This window comes from Crocuta crocuta, unplaced genomic scaffold, assembly GCF_008692635.1.
Source record: "Crocuta crocuta isolate KB4526 unplaced genomic scaffold, BGI_CrCroc_1.0 scaffold231, whole genome shotgun sequence".
In the NCBI taxonomy this organism is placed as follows: domain Eukaryota; kingdom Metazoa; phylum Chordata; class Mammalia; order Carnivora; family Hyaenidae; genus Crocuta; species Crocuta crocuta.
The window spans coordinates 3049925-3069086 of record NW_027528357.1 but is presented as its reverse complement, the minus strand read 5'-3'; the positions used below and the strand labels follow the sequence as shown (position 1 = coordinate 3069086).

At 43.4% G+C, this 19162-nt stretch overlaps 1 protein-coding gene across 1 annotated transcript in view; it reads left to right on the top strand.

The window, feature by feature from the left end:
• Positions 1-19162, top strand: part of FHOD3 (formin homology 2 domain containing 3) — a 403414-nt gene that overhangs the window by 307656 nt on the left and 76596 nt on the right. Inside the window, 3 exon segments of the mRNA XM_077753850.1 lie at positions 992-1126; positions 5494-5544; positions 11206-11420. Of these exon segments, the coding sequence (XP_077609976.1) occupies positions 992-1126; positions 5494-5544; positions 11206-11420 (401 nt within the window).

Sequence of the window (19162 nt, the reverse complement as noted above, 5' to 3'; positions counted from 1 at the left end):
TTAAGGAAGATAGTCTAGACCTCACGTATGTGAAGGAGAAATCAAATTCCATCCATGCTCAGGTATCCAGGGCTGATGGAGTAGCTCCCTAGAGAGTCTAGAATACAGGATTTGGTTACTCCCTTCTCATCGCTATCAGCAACGGCGGCTTCTTCCCTCTATTTCTGCCACTTCTAAATGACAGCCATTACATATATAATGGACTATTACTGAGTGATCAAAAAGAATGAAATCTTGTCACTTGCAATAACGTGGATGGAACTAGAGTGTATTATGCTAAGCAAAATAAGTCAGAAAAAGACAAATCTATGATTTCACTCATATGAGGAAGTGAAGAAAACATGAACATAGGAGAAGGGGAGCAAACATAAGATAAAAACAGAGAGGGAGGTCATAAGAGACACTTCAATACAGAGAACAAACTGAGGGTGGCTGGAGGGGCGGTGGGTCAGGGGATGGACTCAATGGGTGATGGGAATTAAGGAAGGCACTTGTTGGGATGAGCACTGGGTGTTGTATGTAAATGATGAATCACTAAATTCTACTCCTGAAGTCATTATTACACAATTTGTTAACTAACAAGAAAAAAAATTAACCTTTTAAAAAAAAGTGTGTGTATCTCTCTAGAGAGAGAGAAAAAGAAAGGGAGTGGGAGAGAGGATGAATCTGTATTTATAGGTTATGCATATTATGGGATTCTTTTCAGTAATAACAGCACCCATTATTTGATGTCTGCTTATGTGCCAGGCATGGTGCTTAGTATTGTATGCACATTCGTTCCTCCTTATCCTCCTGACACATGAAGCAGGCTACTTACCTCCATTTACAGAGGAAGATCCTGAGACACTCAGTAATCCTTCCTCCCCCACCTCCAGCAATACCTAGGTACCAGCGCACTGGGCCCTCACTTTAAACTGAAGTCTGGCTGGTTCCTACTTGGGTATTTTTAATGGCAGGCCAAGGCACTAAAACATTAACTCTGTATCTTTAGGTCTTCACTGAGTGGTCTTCTCACATCATCCTTTAGGCAGCATCAAGAGTCACTGGCAGCAGAGAGAGAGAGGCGGCGGCAAGAGAGAGAAGAAAGGCTGCAGAGAATAGAACGGGAAGAAAGGAACAAATTCAAGTAAGAGGAGTTTTAAGGTTCTATAAATAATGAATGGAAAATGGAAGCACATGCCTTCATGCTCTGTATGATGAAGACTTGTGTGAAGGGTTCAGGAGTAATATGTTTGCTTTAGATTCTGTCTCTGTTTTTAAGGAACTGTAAGACATTCCTGAAATGGACTAGCTCTGGCTTGTTATGGCCTTCTCCCTCTAACCATATGGCAGGAAGCACAGAAAGCCAGCCAAATACAATTAGGAGCTTGTGTATTTTGGGGTTCTCCATTATCTAAAATGGTCTTATCCAGACCTTCCTGAAGACAGAGAGCCTAATTGTCTTAACTTAATTTGTCATTTCCCCCTAAAGCTACTCATGTTTTATTCATATTCCATTGGATGCCAAAAGAAAATGCATTTCCCACTTTCTGCTTTGCTCCTTGCTCCCTGTTGCAGTCTTCAGTATATTTTTTAAAACAATACTGTCTCCTCCTATGGAGGAGAAAGCCATTCTGCCAGTTACTCTCATCCCATTATCCCACTGATCTCTTTGGTCTCCATCCAGCTCCCAGGCTGTGTTCCTGTCTCGGCCTGTCTGCCCCAGCTGAGTTCAATGTCACTCCGTCTCTCCTCCAGCCTGTACACCTGTTCTCCCCAACCTCCTGGTCGACCTCCTTCCATTTCTCCCCCTCCCTGCCAGCTTTGTGCTGTGCAGTGCTCCACGGAACGCAAAACACTTGCTGAGTCTCTCCTTACACATTTCGTTCCGTCTACTCTTCCTTTTCTTGCATCCTCTCCTCATCTCTGCCTTTGTCACCTTCCTAGTCATGGCTCCTAGACCTTCTGTGTTCTTTCCTGTTTTCCTTTCTCACCCCATCTTCACTTCCAGTTTCCTCAGTTTGGTTTCTTTGGCAAACAGTATCCTCTTTCAATGAGTCCCATTTAAACTCACAAAGAATGTAAAAGCATCGTCAGTGAGGATTTACAGGTTCTGTTATGCTTTTCCAGAACCCAGGAAAGTAAGTATAATTGTAAAAATGGTCAAAATATAAGCAGAGTTGCAAAGTTACCTTAACTATAACCCACTGTTACGTGGCAACAAATATCCCAAGTCCATGAGTGAAATGCTAATCTTGGCTTTGTAAGGCTGGGTTAGTGGCTGGCGTGAAGTAAACTTAACATCATTCCTCCTCTGGGATTGCATAACATACCCTGAACGGTCAGACTTTTATCAAGTTATATGTGGAAATGCCAGACCTGTATGCACCATTTCTCATGAGGTAACTCTACAAGTTGTTGCTTCTGGAAACACCAGTTTGTAGAACCACTGGAATAGGTGAGATCCTTCCTGATGAGGGCTTTCTGAGAGTTTGCATAGTTTGCCACCAAATAGCAGTGGCAAATCTGACTGAAACACATGGAAGATTCAGAGGTTAGTTTGCACATAAAAGGATTTGGGCTGAAAACCTACTGAAACGGTGTCAGCTCAGGGGAAGATGGAGTCAGTACACTCCCTCCCATCTCTTCTTCCGCGCCACTGAGTGCAATCAGCAACCATGGACAGACAGACACGTGGAGCTCTGAAGACTCTGAACTGTAAAGGGGAGCCAATGAACTGGGGACAGAGGCTAGCATTCAGAGTTCCAAGCCAGCCAGAGCTTACCCTTTTTTTCTACTACATCACCTGGTGTGTGCTCAGAGGTACCCCCAAACCCAAAAGCACATACCAAGTGTGAACCAAAAGAGCTCTAAGAGAAGGTCTCTCTTTCTCTCTGGACTGAGGAGCAGCAAATGAAGTTCCTAAGAGTCTGAGACTGGAGAACTGTCCTGTATTTTCATATCTTTTCCCTTCTTCCCTACCCCAGTCTCTAAGCTATATTGTTACCAAAGCACAGTGATGGCGGCAGTGTTCAGGCAGGTGGCCAAAACTCTGAGGGAAGGGACCCTTCCTCTGACCAGGGGACTGTGGCTCCAAGAGCACTAGGCAGATGACCCTCGTTCTCTCTGCGTCCCACTGTGCTGCCCTGGGTGCAGATGGAGTTACTCAAAGTATGCAACAGAGCATGGAGAATAAAGCCCAAGCTTTCTGGCTACAGGACCAAGAGTCGTGACCCAAGGAAGCTGGAAATTATAGGAAAGTCACAAAGTATAGAGAAATCAAGAGAGCACTTCTGGGCTCATCGGCTGTTTGTGCACATGTGGCTCAGAACCTACATAGCACACCACAGACTTCGAGAACAGAATACAGAGTGGACCACTACTCAGGTCCTGGACTGGCCACTGGGTGGTGCATACAGGGCTCAATTTAAGTAACATTAAAAATGTTTGAAAGCTGAGCTAATATCAGAGCCAGTGTCAGAACTTGCAGGCTGGATCTAACCTAGTTGATTGCCTGCTAAAAGAAAACAAGACTCTTCATAGAATTCAAGTAAGACCAAGAGTCTCATTTCAAAATATTTAAAATGTTCTGGAAGCAATCCAGTGTAACATGTCACACAAAAACCCACAAGGATCTTAAAGGGAAAAGAAAATCAAAATACGCTAACTGCAAAAGGACATAGATGTTGTTATCAGACAAAGACTGTAAAAGAGCTACTATAAACAGGTTCTAAGAGGTAATGGCAAATGCTTTTGAAACAAATGAAAAAATAAGTCTCTGTAAAGGAAATAGAAGCTATAAAGAAGAACCAAGTGGAAACTCATATAGAACTGAAACATACAGTAATCAAAATAAAAAAATTCATTGGATGGAATCAATGGCAGAATGGAGATGAGAGAGGAGTCGGTAAACTTGAAGATAGAACAATAGAAGTTATCCAGTCTAAAAAATGAAGCAAAACATTGGAAAAAATGTAGTGTATCAGGGACCTATAGAACAGTAACAAAGTACCTTGCGTTCATAGCATTGAAGTCCCAGAAGAATAGGACAAGAGCTCATTGTAACACATATTAAGCTGTATATTCATATGCATGTGTGTCTAGACAGAGACCATGTTTATAACTATCCACTATTTGCTTTTTGTCCCAAGTGGGTCTTACTCACCATGTAAGACACATGTAAGAGATCCTGGCACAAATAACCCTGTCCAAGAAGGAGTGTTGATCATCAGGACAGACCACATACAACTATTAATTATGATGACTGTAGTTCTACCCTGAAAGTCTGAGGATATGAATCAAGAGAAATTCAGAAAAAGAAATAGTAAAAGCTTTATAAAGTAGTCCCTGAGATTGCCCAAATGCCTGACCTTTCTTCAGCCACTTATTGATTTAACTTATTCATACCTCTTGTGTTTTTTACCCTTGCAAAGCATCCTTATCTGTTCTTATTTTTGTTGAATATGATCTTAAGATTCCTGGGTTATGGGACATATTATTTCTAATGTGGAAGGTGATGAGGATGGGACCTCATAAATGATAACAAAACTGGGTCTTTCTTTCGTTTTCTCCCTCTCCTAGTCTGTTTTAGTTGCTCTGACCGACTGTCCCTTGATATCCTGTTACCAGTGCATGGAGGGGTAGAATACTTAAGCTACATTGTGAGGTCCAGTTTAGAAAACCACGAAGTCATAATTTTTCAGGAAAATAAGTGGCCCACTGAGAAGTGGCTGATCTTAAGTCTTAAACTTAGATTCAAGCTGGAATCTCATCAGCAGGAGCAGAACAACAAACATGGAAAGTGGACAGAGTTGGGCATCTCATGAGTGCAGACAAGAGAATGTACAAGCAAGAGCTTCCCATGATCTCTGCATAGGGATGGAGAGGACGAATCCTGCACTGTGGCATGAATGTCCTAACTGCAGAGCGTAACGCAAAATGGCCAAGACGCCTTTAATTCTTGAGATGAAAATTGTGGCGCTACCAGAACTTGATTGGACGCTAATCATCTCTGAAAGCTATTGTTTGCTTGTAACTGCTGTACTTTATTTATGTATTGTTTCACCTTTTAAAAAACTCTTTTTCTCCTCTCTCATTTGCATACCTAAATTTGTCTTTCTTTAACTTGTAGGATTTCCCATGTTTTCATTCCTGTGATTCTATAAGAAATCCATTGTATTTAGTTCTTTGAAAGGGTAGCCTNGCATACCTAAATTTGTCTTTCTTTAACTTGTAGGATTTCCCATGTTTTCATTCCTGTGATTCTATAAGAAATCCATTGTATTTAGTTCTTTGAAAATGTAGCCTTTATATATATATATTTATATATATTTATTTATATATGTGTGTGTGTGTGTATATATATATATATATATTTAATCAAGCACAACCACTTTCCATTTCTGAGGCAGTAGTCTTTCATGAAGCACTGCTAATAACTTTTTGGCAATTTCATGAGCATCTAATGCTGTTCTTTTCCTTCCCTATTTTGTTTCTTCTGCATATTTCTACTAGCCGAGAGTATTTAGACAAAAGAGAGGAGCAAAGACAAGCAAGAGAAGAAAGGTTTGTATATTTTTTCTTTCCCATTGTAACCAAACGGCACTTGACTTTGCACCCTTAACCAAGCATGCTAAGGAAACTGTTAATCAAAATAAATAGCTCCACTTTAGTCACCGAAGGCTTTGGGTAACTAGTATTTTGTGGAACAGAGTGCCCTAGTTATCTGAATTTTCCATAGAAGTACAGATTGATTAATTAGTGTCATTGTGGTGTGAAATGTATGTCCGTTCCTCCACATTCTTCACCAAATGAGGACATCACTTTAGCTTACTGACATATGGTATATATTTTAAATACCCTACATGGCCACTACTGAGTCTGGATTGCGTGTCCCTACTGTGTGTTTCTAGGTCATGCATTCCTTTAACAAATATTTGAACACACAAACTATACCAGGCATTGGCTGAGGTGCCAAACATTCCTGAGGCTCTCACAGGAGATGCCTGACTTACTTTGTCTCCCTCCTGAACTATTCTCAGTTCCTGGATGGCAGGAACCATGTCTCATTTTCCTTGTTGTCCCAGTGCCCTCTGCAGTGCTTGGCACATAGTAGGCACTTAGGAAGGATGTATCTAATAAATGAGCAAAGGAACCAACAGCTTTATTTAAAATACTTAAGCTGTAAACTATTTTGTTTTTTGTTTTTCAAATAATGGCAATAATGATTTGAATCCCACTGAAATATACAAAGTGATTATATTCAGTGTCTGATAAACTTAGATCAGCAAAAGAAACTGTTTTTGGAAGTAAACCAGCAAAAGGCAAGTTTTTACCCTGTAGCACTGCAGCCTGCAGTTATTCCCTCTACCACCAGATGGCGGTACTACATGGAGCAATGGAAAGGACGATTTCCTACTAGAACCAGTTGGGAACCTCACAATGTGAACTGTGCCAATAAGTGGAACTTTGCTGAATTTTCTTAGACACCTCCAGCTAGATAGTTAAAGGCAGTCTGAGGACAGGGAAAACTGCAGTCTGTCTGTGTTCAATTAAAACATTAGATGCTTAGGTCAGCCTTATAAACAAAATGATGACATTGCTTTAATTCCAGTGTTTTATTAGATTATTGCCACCATAATAGCCAGTTGTGGCCAGCAAGTTTACAGTGAAAGAAACAAGAAACTTCTATTTCTCTAATTAATAGCTGTTTTTGACATTGGGGAGCATAGACTTTGACTGAAAATGCTGTCGGCTTCATGCCCCAGGCTTAAAGAAACCAAATCTTATTTTAGTTTTTAGCTTACCCTCCAGCTTCTGCATTTTTTTTTTTAACTTTTGACACTTTGTCATGTTATGTCTGCACAAGCAAGGCTTTAAAGCTTCTGAGAAGATATCAAGGTCCAGACCTCAAAAATTTCCCAAACCCCTGAAGTCTACCTCTTTCTGGAGAGCAATCACTGCTCTTTTTACCAAAGCACAGCATCACTTAGGCCTGGAAGACCTGTGCAGAGAGCGAGGTGTTTGCCACTCCTCTCCTGTCACCTCTTGCTCTGACCTCAGTCCTTGCCCTGTGTCACCCATCTGCCCGGGCCTTCTTCGCTGGTGCAGGAGTGGGCTCTCCGGGGCCTCTCGTGGGTCCCATCTCTGTTTACATGGAGGATTGTAGAAGCAGCCAAGAATTTCCCTTTCGTTCGCACCAGCCACTTTTCTTGGTTAGTTTGCCTCTTGAATTACCTGGTGAAGATGGGAGAGAGGGCTATAAATTTTTATCCCTATTTGGAAAGTTGTTGGGTTCCTGGTAGACCAGGAAAAGATACAATTTCCAACTATAATAGATTCAGAAATGGACGGGGAAACTGGAGATCAGTGGTGGAAAGAGGAAGAGGACGCCATCTAAGAACTTTTCAAGGTAGCCCAGGTGTGTTTGTTGGGTCCCGTGTCTCTTACCCTGAATGCAGTGACTCAGATAAAAATGGCCAGACTCACAGCAGATGGTTTTAGGGTTTGTATCATCCGGTGTAACAAGATGAGTGTAGTTTTTCTATTCTGAAGTGTGATGGCCATCCAGACACATTTGACTTTATTTTGATTTATTTCATAATATCTCATTCCACTATTTGAAGCAAACTATTTTATTGACAGTGGTCAGGACTGGAGTAAGATTCTGTTGAGGTGCTGCTTTTTTTTTTTTTTTTTTTAAATCTTAGAAGGCTTTATATCATCATGATTAAGTGACATTCGCAAATGATTTTTTAAGGGAATGATCAGGAATGAGATTCAGGCTGAGGGTATGTCGGGGTGGAGGCAGGGCAGGGATTAGTCTGAGGGGGATGGCATAGGAAATGCCTATGGCAGGCAGGTGTTGTGGGAAAGAGTGCAAGGGGAAGTTTGAGACTGGGCTAGGATTTGGGAAAGTGTGCATGAAAGTGATCAATGAAGCAGTAAGAGAGGAGTCTGAACACTGCTTAACAGGTCTGAGGACAGAACAGAGCTTCAAAGGAGTCAGATTCCGGTTTAACGGAGGGGAGAGTTCCCAAGTAGAAGAGTGGCTGGAAAAGTTATCAGTAAGTAGCTTTAGGTTAATCTAAAGTCAAGCAGAGTTTCTATAGGGCCCTGTGGAACGAGTTCCAAGCCTGTAAATGTTCCCTCAGCTATAATACCAGCCCTGTAGCCTACCACCTTGGTGGATGTCTGAATTCATTCCAGAGGTTTGTTTGCCTATCTCTCCCACTGAACTGTGAACTCCATGAGGGGCTGGGGGTGGGGGTGGGGGTGGTTCTTGTTTATTATTAAATCTCTAGTACCTACCGTAGCACTTAGCACATGACAGGCACTCAACAAATGTTCAATAAATAATGGAAGATGAATGAATAAACAAAAGATATGGGCAGAGGTCAGATAAAAGGGAGTGTTTAGATGAAAGTAGGAAAGGTGAAAAGTCTTTTCTTAAGGCTGTGGTCTATGAATGGAAAACCCAGTGCTTTGCACACAGGAAGCTTCCGGAGAGCCCCTCGGTTGGGGGTTTTGTCGCAAAGCCACAGGGACATAGGACCCTCATTTCATGAGCTGCTGGGCTCCTGGGAGCAGTTACTGTTGGGCCCCTAAGTGCACTTAGGTCTGTCTGTAAGGGAAGGTTGTGACATAGGGCAAACTTCCTCCCCAGGAAGTGCCAGTTGACATGGGTCAGGAGAGGTGGCTAAGCTGGAAGCTCTCAGTGCCAGGTGGCCTGGCTCTTCCCAGGCATGCCGGCCTCCCCTAACCACTCCGGCCCATTGCAGGTAGACACTGGTGCCGCTTTTTCACAAAGATTTAGTGACTCATGACCTTGGTGCTCCCACCCCGTCCCTGCCATATTTAAAAGTCTTTATACCTATGGCAAAATACACAGAAGATCAGGTTTAAGCGTGCAGTTCAGTAGTGTTAGGTACATTCACATTGTTGTGTGGTCCAACTCTAGAAACTTTACACCATCAAGCAAGTCCTTAAGCCCCCATCATTTTTGTCTATCAGACAAACATCCTCAGGAGAATTCATATGAAATCCTTGACTCTTCTCCGGGTCCTCAAGGATGACATCTAGGAGATGGAAAGTGCAGAGGATGCCTTTGAGTCGTATCCAGACTCTGGAGGAGTAACCCCTGGAGTCCCCCAGAAAGTGGGGTGACCCCTCTGGCTGCCCACACATACCTGCCAGTCTGACTGCCACAGGTAGGGCCATGGAGAGGCCAGGGCCAGGACTGAAGGTCCTAAATGGGTTGTCCTCTTGGCTCGAAGCCTTGGATCTATGCAGGTCCCCTTGATTGCACCCCATTCTTTGCTTGTCCCTGTCTCCTGCCGCAGAAGGCTCGGATTCAGCATGGGGATGCCTCACAACCCGCTCCTGGGCTCACAGCATTCCTGGCCTTGAGTGTGCCACCAGCTCATTTAGAACATGCCTCCTGTTGGGATTCTGACTCTTGCCCTCAAGGCCACTTTCATCCAAGATTCCATGGCCAGGTGGTTTTCCTCGCTGGTCCAGATTAAGTTGAGAAATACCTTTTGTCACCTGTCCCTCCTTTTGAGAAGTGACATTGCTGGCAAGGAAAGCCCTGAGTTCCTTTGCCCCGTAACCGGGAGGCCCTCCAAACCTCACCCAGACGTGTGTGTGTGCAAATCCCTCACGCATCTTTTCTCAGAGATACACCATGAGAGGAGGCTCCCTCCTCAAGAAAGTGAAATAGGTGTACCGGCCGCCCTCGGCACCCGGTGCTGCGGGGTAGACCTCTGCAGCAAGGCGACGCCTTGCAGGTTCCTCGCCGTGTGCCTTGCCTGCCTCCCCTGGACCCGGCAAATGCAAGGCACCAAGGGAAAGAACAAAGGCTGGTAATCTTCTGTTCTCAGAAATCCTATTATCTGCTTGTTGAGAACAGACACACACATGTGAAAAGATGACTAAATATGCCAGGCAGTAAATGTAAAATGCCATCTGAGTTGAATGGACTACATATCCGACATGAGTTCAGAGGCAAGGCTAAGATCACTTCCAGCTGTGGTGGTCAAGGCAGGCTTCGCCGAAGGAGACACGCGTGCGAGCCCGGCCTGCGGGGCAGATTGCCTCAGGACTGGCAGGGAGAAGGGGTGACGGCGGCCCCGACGTGGGGGAGCCACGCCCGCATTAGGGTTGCATGAAGAAATGCATGCTCTTTAAATGCATCCTTTTTAAAGGTTTTATATATGTGCTCTGCCTTTCTTAGGTGGGTGATTAGGAATGTCATGTGCGCTGTGTGGTGGGGGCTAGGGTTGGGGGTCCCTGCCCACTGGGAGGGACCGAAGCAGTGAATCCCAGTGGATCTGAGTGAGGGTCATGAATAACCTGTCTCAAAGTGTAGTGGCTGGTGAGATAGAAACCTGCTACAGCTGAATTCATAAATTTACTTCAGAACAAATAATGGTGGGTAAAATTAGCAGACATCTGGAAGAGGCACATATTTCAAAGTTATTTTGGTCTGATCTATAAAGCGCACTATGAGGAATATGATTGGTAGCTGGTCTTAATAAACAGTTAGTGGGTTCTGCCTGCCTGAAATGCAAAACAGATGTATCTTTGTTCTTTTAAACTGACTTTGATGAATAAACTATATGTGACGTCAGGTCCAAGCTATTGGATGTCTGAGTCCTACTCAGAAATATTTTAGAATATAAAAAAGTTTCCATGGTCGACCCTGGGAGAACAAAGTGAATTCCAGTCGCATTGCTGTTAGTATTGAAGCAGGTTCAGAAATTCAGAGAGGCCTTCGTCCAACAACCCCTTTCGGTATTTTGGGGGCACTGTCTCTCTCCGCCGCACCAAGGCGCCCTCCCATTTCACAGCTGCAAGCTCCGAGTGCGTGTGGTTTCCAGCTGTCACTGTTGGGGCTTTGTAATGGGCATTATTGCTGTTTTGCTTCTTTGTACACATGTTTCCTAAAAGAGCAACATAGGATTCTACAGCAGTGATCCAGTATCTGGAGACTGTGTGATGTTGCCATTTCTCCCAATTTGTTTGGTTATGAATGATGCGGAGATTTTAATCATTAGCATCTTGGCTTCTCTGGCTGCTTTTGGCAGACCAGCCCTCCAGCCAGCCCTGTGCTGTGCTCTGTGCATCAGGAAACCAGCTCACTCTGCAGGTGTTTCATCCATAAACAAGCATCGGCCACGGGCTCCTCTTTCTTTTTACGGAAACCCTTTGGAATTTAACTTTCAGATACAAATACTTGGAGCAGTTGGCAGCCGAGGCGCACGAGAAAGAAGCGAGAAGCCGGAGCGCGAGCCGGGGCAGAGGTGACCTCTCCTTGGACCTGACCTCCCCTGCGGCCCCTGCCTCCCCCACCCCTCTGAGCCCTAGCCCTTCTTCTCTAGACTCACAGGAGGCTCTCGAGGGATCATCCTCCTGTCTGGGAACACCTCAGCATCCCCAAGGTGAGTGCTGGGAGAGCAGAGGGAACCCTGATCGTGTAATTAACGTTAAGCTTCTGGGCGGTAGGAACCGTTACTACGTGCAAACTAGTACCAGGTGGCAGCTACGCGTAAATTCCAGGCAACTTCACTGATAAACCCACTCCCTTGAGAGCCACTTCTGTTAAAGCCAAATTATGGATAAAGATTGTCAATGCATGGTCATTGAGAAGGGAGAATATTGAAACTAAGGCTTGCTTTGCCATTTCTTTCTAAATCACAGGGCATTAACTTAGTACCCTGTAATTTGGGCATTATTTATTTATTGGATCTGCCCAATAAAGTGACCCCTTTAAAATGTTCTTACCCTAGGAAATGTCAGTCTGTTTTAAATTAAACTGATGGAGAATAAAATTAAAGCAAGCCAGAAAAAAATGTGGATCTAGTGGAAATAAAAATGTTGAAGAAGAAAAAAGGAATATAGCAATGATTACTGGCACGTGGTGTGGGCATAGATGCTTGTGTGCAGACAGACAGGCTCTCGCTGGGGAAATTGTCTGTCATCTTAACTTTATTTGGAGAGAAACAATATTGTACATTGCAGCCGGGGAGCATCAGCTATTTTCCTGATTGCCCTGAGAATGGTGGGTCCGTTTCCTTTCACACTAACAGAGACGATGGGTCTTGGGCACTGGCATCTACAGTGTATGTTGATGAGCCCGCAGCTAGCACTGTTCATTTTAACCGAGTGTTAGGGCTTACAGCCTGACCAAGACTTAGCCAGCTGAAGACAACAGAGATGCTAAACTTTTAACTCTCAGAGGGCTGACTAAATATGGCGTAAGGTTTAATTTCAACAAGGCAGGACTGCATGACCTCAGCAGAACTGGATGTAACGGAACAATCTTGTCCAATTCTTCGCTGGCTCTCCAAGCCTCAGGGCTCATTCTGCAGGAGCAGGCTGGCTTCACCACAGCTTTCCATCATGTCCGGTTCCTGCTGATCCCTGAGCCACAGAAGATCGTCCCAGGCAGATGGCTCAGTCATAGATGAGTAATGTTGGTCTTAAAACACTGAAACTCTGAGAATCAGGAAAACAGACTGTGCTTTGACAGCTCTGTGCTTTCCAGACCCTGCCTGGTATCCCTGCTTTATCTAAATTGTGGGATTTCCAGAGGCGATATGAAAACCATTCCCCTGCAAAGCTATGGTTCAGCACTTAATCTTGGGACTTTTAACTCTTAGAGTCGGACCCACTCTAGTTTACAGAATGGTCGTCTAAACTGTGAACTACAGAAGGGCCCTAAGCTAAGAGGGAATTGTCAGTACCTATAAATATCGTTTGTCCTCAGAATTTTTAGTCTTCTTGTTTGTGACAAAAAGACAGTTCCTCAAGTATTTTGTCCAGCTGTGGCCAAACCTGGGGCTATTCTATCCAGTTAAATGGGAAGAATATTTAAAACTCCAGTAAGAACACAGAAAATACTTATTTGGGATATATGCAATATGCATTGGGGGAAAATAAAGTTGTATCAGTACACTTTCAGAAAGATAAAATAGTGAATGTTATTTTCCTCTGTGGAGAACGGATTAGTGGAGACTGAGAGAGTGTTTGGCTGAAATCATCACACAAGCATCTGAAACAGGAATACTGGGCTTGAACTGAGACATGATTACAAATTAAGGCAATAGCACTGTGTGATGTTTGCTTTGTTTAAAAACACAAGGCGGGGGGAGGGGGGTTCTTGTAGAATCTAGAAGACCTGTCTATCATAGGTTAAGTAATTATCCAAATCAGTTGGAATCAGCAAAGTAATCTAATGGCTGTGTCCTAATACATAACTGAATTATATGATTAGAAATTTTAAGTGTGTGGGGCGCCTGGGTGGCTCAGTTGGTTAAGCCTCCAACTTTGGCTCAGGTCATGATCTCGCGGTTCGTGGGTTTGAGCCCCGCGTCAGGCTCTGTGCTGACTGCCAGCTCAGAGCCTGGAGCCTGTTTCAGATTCTGTGTCTCCCTCTCTCTCTGACCCTCCCCTGCTCATGCTGTCTCTCTTCTCTCTCTCTCATAAATAAATCAAACATTTAAAAAAATTTTTTAAAGAAATTTTAAGTGTGTAAGAAGAAATACTGTAAGAGGATTGTGTCAGAAAGGTCCTGAGACTCCCTTCTGACTTGGAGACCTTTGCCATTATGACAGAAGTACAGTGACAGAATGACCAATTTTTCTCAGCCTAGCTTGTTCTTTGAAACATTATGCCAGCATTCAATTAATAATCCTTTTTTTTTAACCAGTCCCATTTTTAAATGCTCAAAGTCATTTTTCTCTTATCCCTAACATTTACAATATCCCGACATCTGGGGGAAGAATAAAAAAATATAATCCCACATCCAGATGTTTGTCCTCCAAACACCTGGCACTATGAGGTCCAAGTGTGCCAGGGGTTGGCTCGCTTTTTCATTCTCTCTGCTTATGGAATCATACGATGATAATCTTCACTTCTCTGTCATGCTCGGCCCCTTTCTCCCAAATGCTACTATTTACTGCCTACTTGAGCAACTGAATAAGTAGGGGCGATGCTATAATCCATACTTTACTGAGACTCGGATAAATGGTAAGGAGCACCATCTTGGGAGTAGAGCTCGCCTTTTGACGCTCAACCTAGCCGTGTATCAGGGCATCGTGGTACCCCAGTATTTGTGGTGGTGTTCACATTAACGCCACATGATCCCTTTGCTTCTACACTTTCCCTAATACCTGCATAAATTGCAGTCCACATTTCAGAGTTATATTTTCAAAGAAAAGGAAAAACAGATATTTGTTACTGAATTACACATATCTCAGGATTAAAGGTCGCTTTATAAGTTCTTTTATTGAAACTCTTTACTTGGACTCCAGAGAATTTTTAATAGCAGAAGGTATGAAAACATTAAAAACTTCTTTACCTTTGCCCTTACAAAATTAATTTAAAAAGAAGGGTAAATGTTAAAATACCAATAGCATTATGCGCCATCTAGTGAGATCTTTCAGCCGAAAACCTTCCCAGCTAAATCTGCTGTAACTTTTGTATAAATTATGCCACTACCCCCACCATCAAGTCAATGTGTGCTTGAATTATTTTTCCATCTGGCCCTCTTGTGGCTCATAGCAGATGTTTGTCCCAATACTGCCTAGACTTACTGGTGATGGTCGGAATATTTTTCCTCTGTGTGAAACTACCAGGCCCAAGTGAGGAACAAACACGTACATGTGTTCTCATTTGCACCATGCTGCAATTAATAGAGACAGTCAGCCCCCGATTGAGGTAAACATGAAGGGCCTCTCTCTTCATCTATTGCTTTAATTTATTAGCTTTTCCTTCTTTACACTGAGCCCTGGTGATAACCATCATAATGTCTCACAAGTTTATTTCCTATTATTTTAAGAAACTCACAAATGTCTCAGGAAGTAAGTTATTCCCGCTAATTAGAGAAAACGGTGCAGTATTCTTATTGGGATTGAATTCTCTGATTTGACTCTGGAGGAAGTTACTCTGCGGAGTAGAAATAATAATCTGTGCCTACTAGTGAAGTCATTTAGCAAAGTGACCTATTATCCCAGTGGGGGTCAGACCCGGGTAGCCTATTTTGTGGAAACAGAATGGAGAAACCATTCATCTCAAAACCAGGTGTTGATGACAGTCCCTGCAAGGTGTCCCTGTTTGGAACTGCCTTCCTTGGAGGCTAGAACTGTGTGGCTTTCCTCCCCACTGCCTAGCACACTTGGGTCCATCCTCAGGCTAAGTGGAGAGAAATTACCTTTCCCATTAGAAAGCAGCTGCTGCCGAGAGTTTACAAGTGGCTTTTACCGACTAATGAAGCCAGGAAGGCTACATAATGGCCAGGTTATCTTTCTTATTTTTAGCTCAGTTCTCTGTATATTGCACACAGAAATAATACTTTAGAGATGCATTTAAAATTTTTACCACACTATATTAACTTTATGTCAGGAAAAAATAAGTTCATTGGTGATTTTTGTTTCTACCTGTACCTGGATTCCTAGATCGTTTCCAAATATCTTACTCTCGGGCCTTGGAGATAGAAAATATGACCGATATGGCCGTGGCCTACTCACCAGCACACACCTGGCAGCATTACAGAAATTACTGACATGCTGAACTGATTTTCTCTGACAGATCCACGCATGTAAAGTGCTGGTAAATAAGACTATTCACCTAGCCTTTTTACCCTCTCACCTAGGAAGAAAATGTAGATGTACAGTAATATCATGAAATGTTCTCTTGGTTTAAATGAATAATCGTTTTTCACGTGGGCATCATTCATCATCACACCTGTTGTCATTGTATCCAGCCATTGACTGAGCACCTTTGTCACCTTCCTGGTGTGACATGTTTTGAGTCTCCTTCAGGTGTAGATGCTCTCCTAAGTTACCCAACCCACATGGCAGAAATCAGAAACATCTGGTATCCTGTTTCCAATTGGCACAGTGGCAGTGGAATATCATCAGTCATCAGCCTTATGCATGCTGGTTCCCTTGCATAAAGCTTTTGGACACCTCCAGTCCAGTGTTTCACGAATTGGCAAGAAACTAGATTCCTGTGGTTCTGTGACTCAGGACGGCCCCACCTCCCCATACCTCACCTGACTGCTACTACTTGATGCCATTTGGTCAGTGAGACAAAATCTCTCAGGAACTCTACCCAAGGTCAAGGCACCACCTGCTACATCTGCCGTGGAACTTTTTTGTGAGCCTTTGCAAATCATGGGATTTTCCTGCCTTGCTTTTTCTCTGTCTCTAAAAATGGAAAAGGGCAAAACTTTCCCTTTTTTCCTCCTATAGAAAATGACAGTTGCCAGCAGCATGTTTTCATGCACCATATTTTTAAAATTTTTGGGAGAGAGAGTGTGTGCATGAGTAAGTAGGGGAGGGGTAGAGAGTAAGGGAGAGAAAGAGACAATCCCAAGTAGGCTCTGCACTGTCAGTGCAGAACCTGACCCAGAGCTTGAACTCACAAACTATGAGATCATGACCTGAAACCAAGAGTCAGATGCTTAACCGACTGAGCCGCCCAGGCACCGAATTTTAAGGCAGTCTTGAATCCTCTTGAAGTAGACCAAGTATGAATCTTAAGTGTACTTAAGTAAAGACATGGCACACAATGGCATTGGAATAGTTGTTAAAAAGTAGTATTAGGTGATCAACATGATAATTTCATAGGTGGCAATTAGGTATCAAAAACTCTAAAGGGCCTAAGACTTTACTTGACTTTTAAGTTAATAAGCCTGCCACAATTTCGTGGATATGGGCACAAGACATGAAGCTCCAGGGTCAGAGACAACAGACTTTATTACTCAGAGCAATAGTAGTAGCCAGAGTGTCAGCATTTGTACCATTTCTCCAAGCCCCAGTTCCTGCAAGGTCATGTGAATAGGCCCAAGTGATAGCTGCATACACAGAGAGGAACCTTGAGCCTAGGGATCCCAAATCCTTTACAGTGAGTGGTAAACCTGTCTTCTCTTTGTCCCAGAGGGAGACATTATCTTTATCACGGTGAGCTATAAACAAACCAGTCCATTGCTCCAGGGGGAGACACCGTCTCTGTCTTCCATGGATATTTGCTATGCATACATCCTTAGATATTCCAGGTTAAAGGCTGTCACTGCCTCTGCTTATAAGACTACAGACACACAAGAGACCCTTGGAGAATTGTTTCCAAGCATTGGATTATTATGGTTTGTAACCAACATTTTTACATTTGTATCTTAAAATCTGTTTAATGGAGACAAAATATTCAACTGTAGGACAGGAATTTGTTCTTACTTGACAAAAAGAGCATCAGGTGTTGCAAGACCCAGCCTGGAGTAGGCACTGTGGGTTAATGAGCTTGTCTGCATCTGGAGGTGCTAACAGGGAATCTGGAAAGACATCAGTGCCTTTCATCCGAGGTGAGAGACTTGGGTAAATTCTCTCAGGGACATTGAGCATCCTTCAGTCAATGTGTTAGTTTGAACTTCGAGTCATTGACTACAAACTGGGAAATAACAAAGAAGAGAATATTACTTGGTTCCTTCTAGCATTCTTACCTGTGGTCAAGACCTTGATCACCACTCTGCCATCTCCATTTTTCCCTCCAGCACCCCTGCCCCCAACTCTACCACCCCTACCTCATAAGGCATTTGTGCAAAATGATACACTGCTTGCAGTATGGCAGGATAATCACAAATTAGCTTCCCAGTCCCTTAAAGTATGCTTTTGCAAGAGAACTCCTGAGGCTGGCGACCCTGCAATACATCTTATCTGCCCCTGGAAAGGACATGAGTATTTAGAGCCCTCTGAAGCTGGAACATCCTCTGAGAAAGCTGCCTCTACCACATACATTTGGAAGTTCCAGTAGATTTTTGTTGACTTTCCAGATTGAGCAGCTCTTGGTTCTTATGTATCCTCTAGATAATCTTCAGACTTGCTGTGTTATTTGGCTTTCATATTTTCTGCATTCCTCATCACTATTTTCTCATCCTTTTGCCTCAGTCTTTCTTATTATTTTTTTCAGTCTTCCCCCCCTGACTCTTCTTCTGCCTGCCTCCTAAGTACTGGGTTTTTCCAAGGGTCCTTTCCCAGCCGCCCTCTGTTTTTATGCCCAGTTTTTGGCTGTTTTCTCACATCCCTACCTGCCTGCCACGTGACAAAAATTGCCAGATCTGGATCTCCAGCCTTGGCCTTCTTGAGCTCAGGACACCTGTATCCAACCTCCTTAGACATCAGCATCTGAATAGTCCTCAGACATGTCACACTTCATAGTGCCAGTCTGGGGCATTCGGATGGGAGATTCACCCATCTCTCACCCTTAAGAGCCCTACCCTCTAAACCTGTTCATACCTTCTAGTCCTCACTTATTTCAGACCATTTCTCTTGGCCTAGTCATTTAAGCTGGAAACATACATGCAGTTTTTGACTCCTCCCTCAATGCTCACACATACATGCAGTCAGTCACCTAGTGTTTATGTCTTCCTTTCTCTCAACTCAGCCCTCCCCTCTGCCAGTGCCTTAGTCCACATCTGAACCATCTCTCATCTGGACCTTTTCAATAACTTCTAATAGTTCTCACATCTTCCAGGTTCCAGCCCTCCCTCCCCCGCCAAAATCATATCTATACCTTGTTTTCAAATAGCTCCAGTGGCTCTCCATTATCTATAGCATAAAGTTAAAACCTTATATAGCACTCAAGACTTCAGTTATCCAGTCCCTACTACCAGTCTTTTACCTCCACAACCACCCCTACGTGTTATGTTCCATCAGCACCAAACCACTGTCAGTACCTAAAAGGTGCTTTCTCACATGTGCTTCTGTGTTTAAGAGCCCTTTTCCAATAGGTGCCCACTGGACTCTTATCCATCTTATCCATAGTTGAAGCATCTTCTCTAAAGCCTCCTTTGATTCCTCTTTTGTATTTCCCTTATATCTTGTGCATACCAGGAATACAGGGCTTATTTCACTGTATATGAAATAAATGGCCTCCCCCCCCCCCCGCCAAAACTCCTCCTCTGTATGTTCCTCAAAGGAGATCCCATACCTGCCCTCACCTTTATTGTCTCCCAATGCTTGGAGCAGACTAGATATTCAGTAAATGTTTTATGAGCTAATGAATGAACAAACAACATGAAAAAATAAAGGAGACACATTACTCTATAGAGACAGCTGTCTCCCCTCTACTCAGAAATTTATTACATGGGTCATGATGGAGAACGCATATTTGACAACATAGGCCA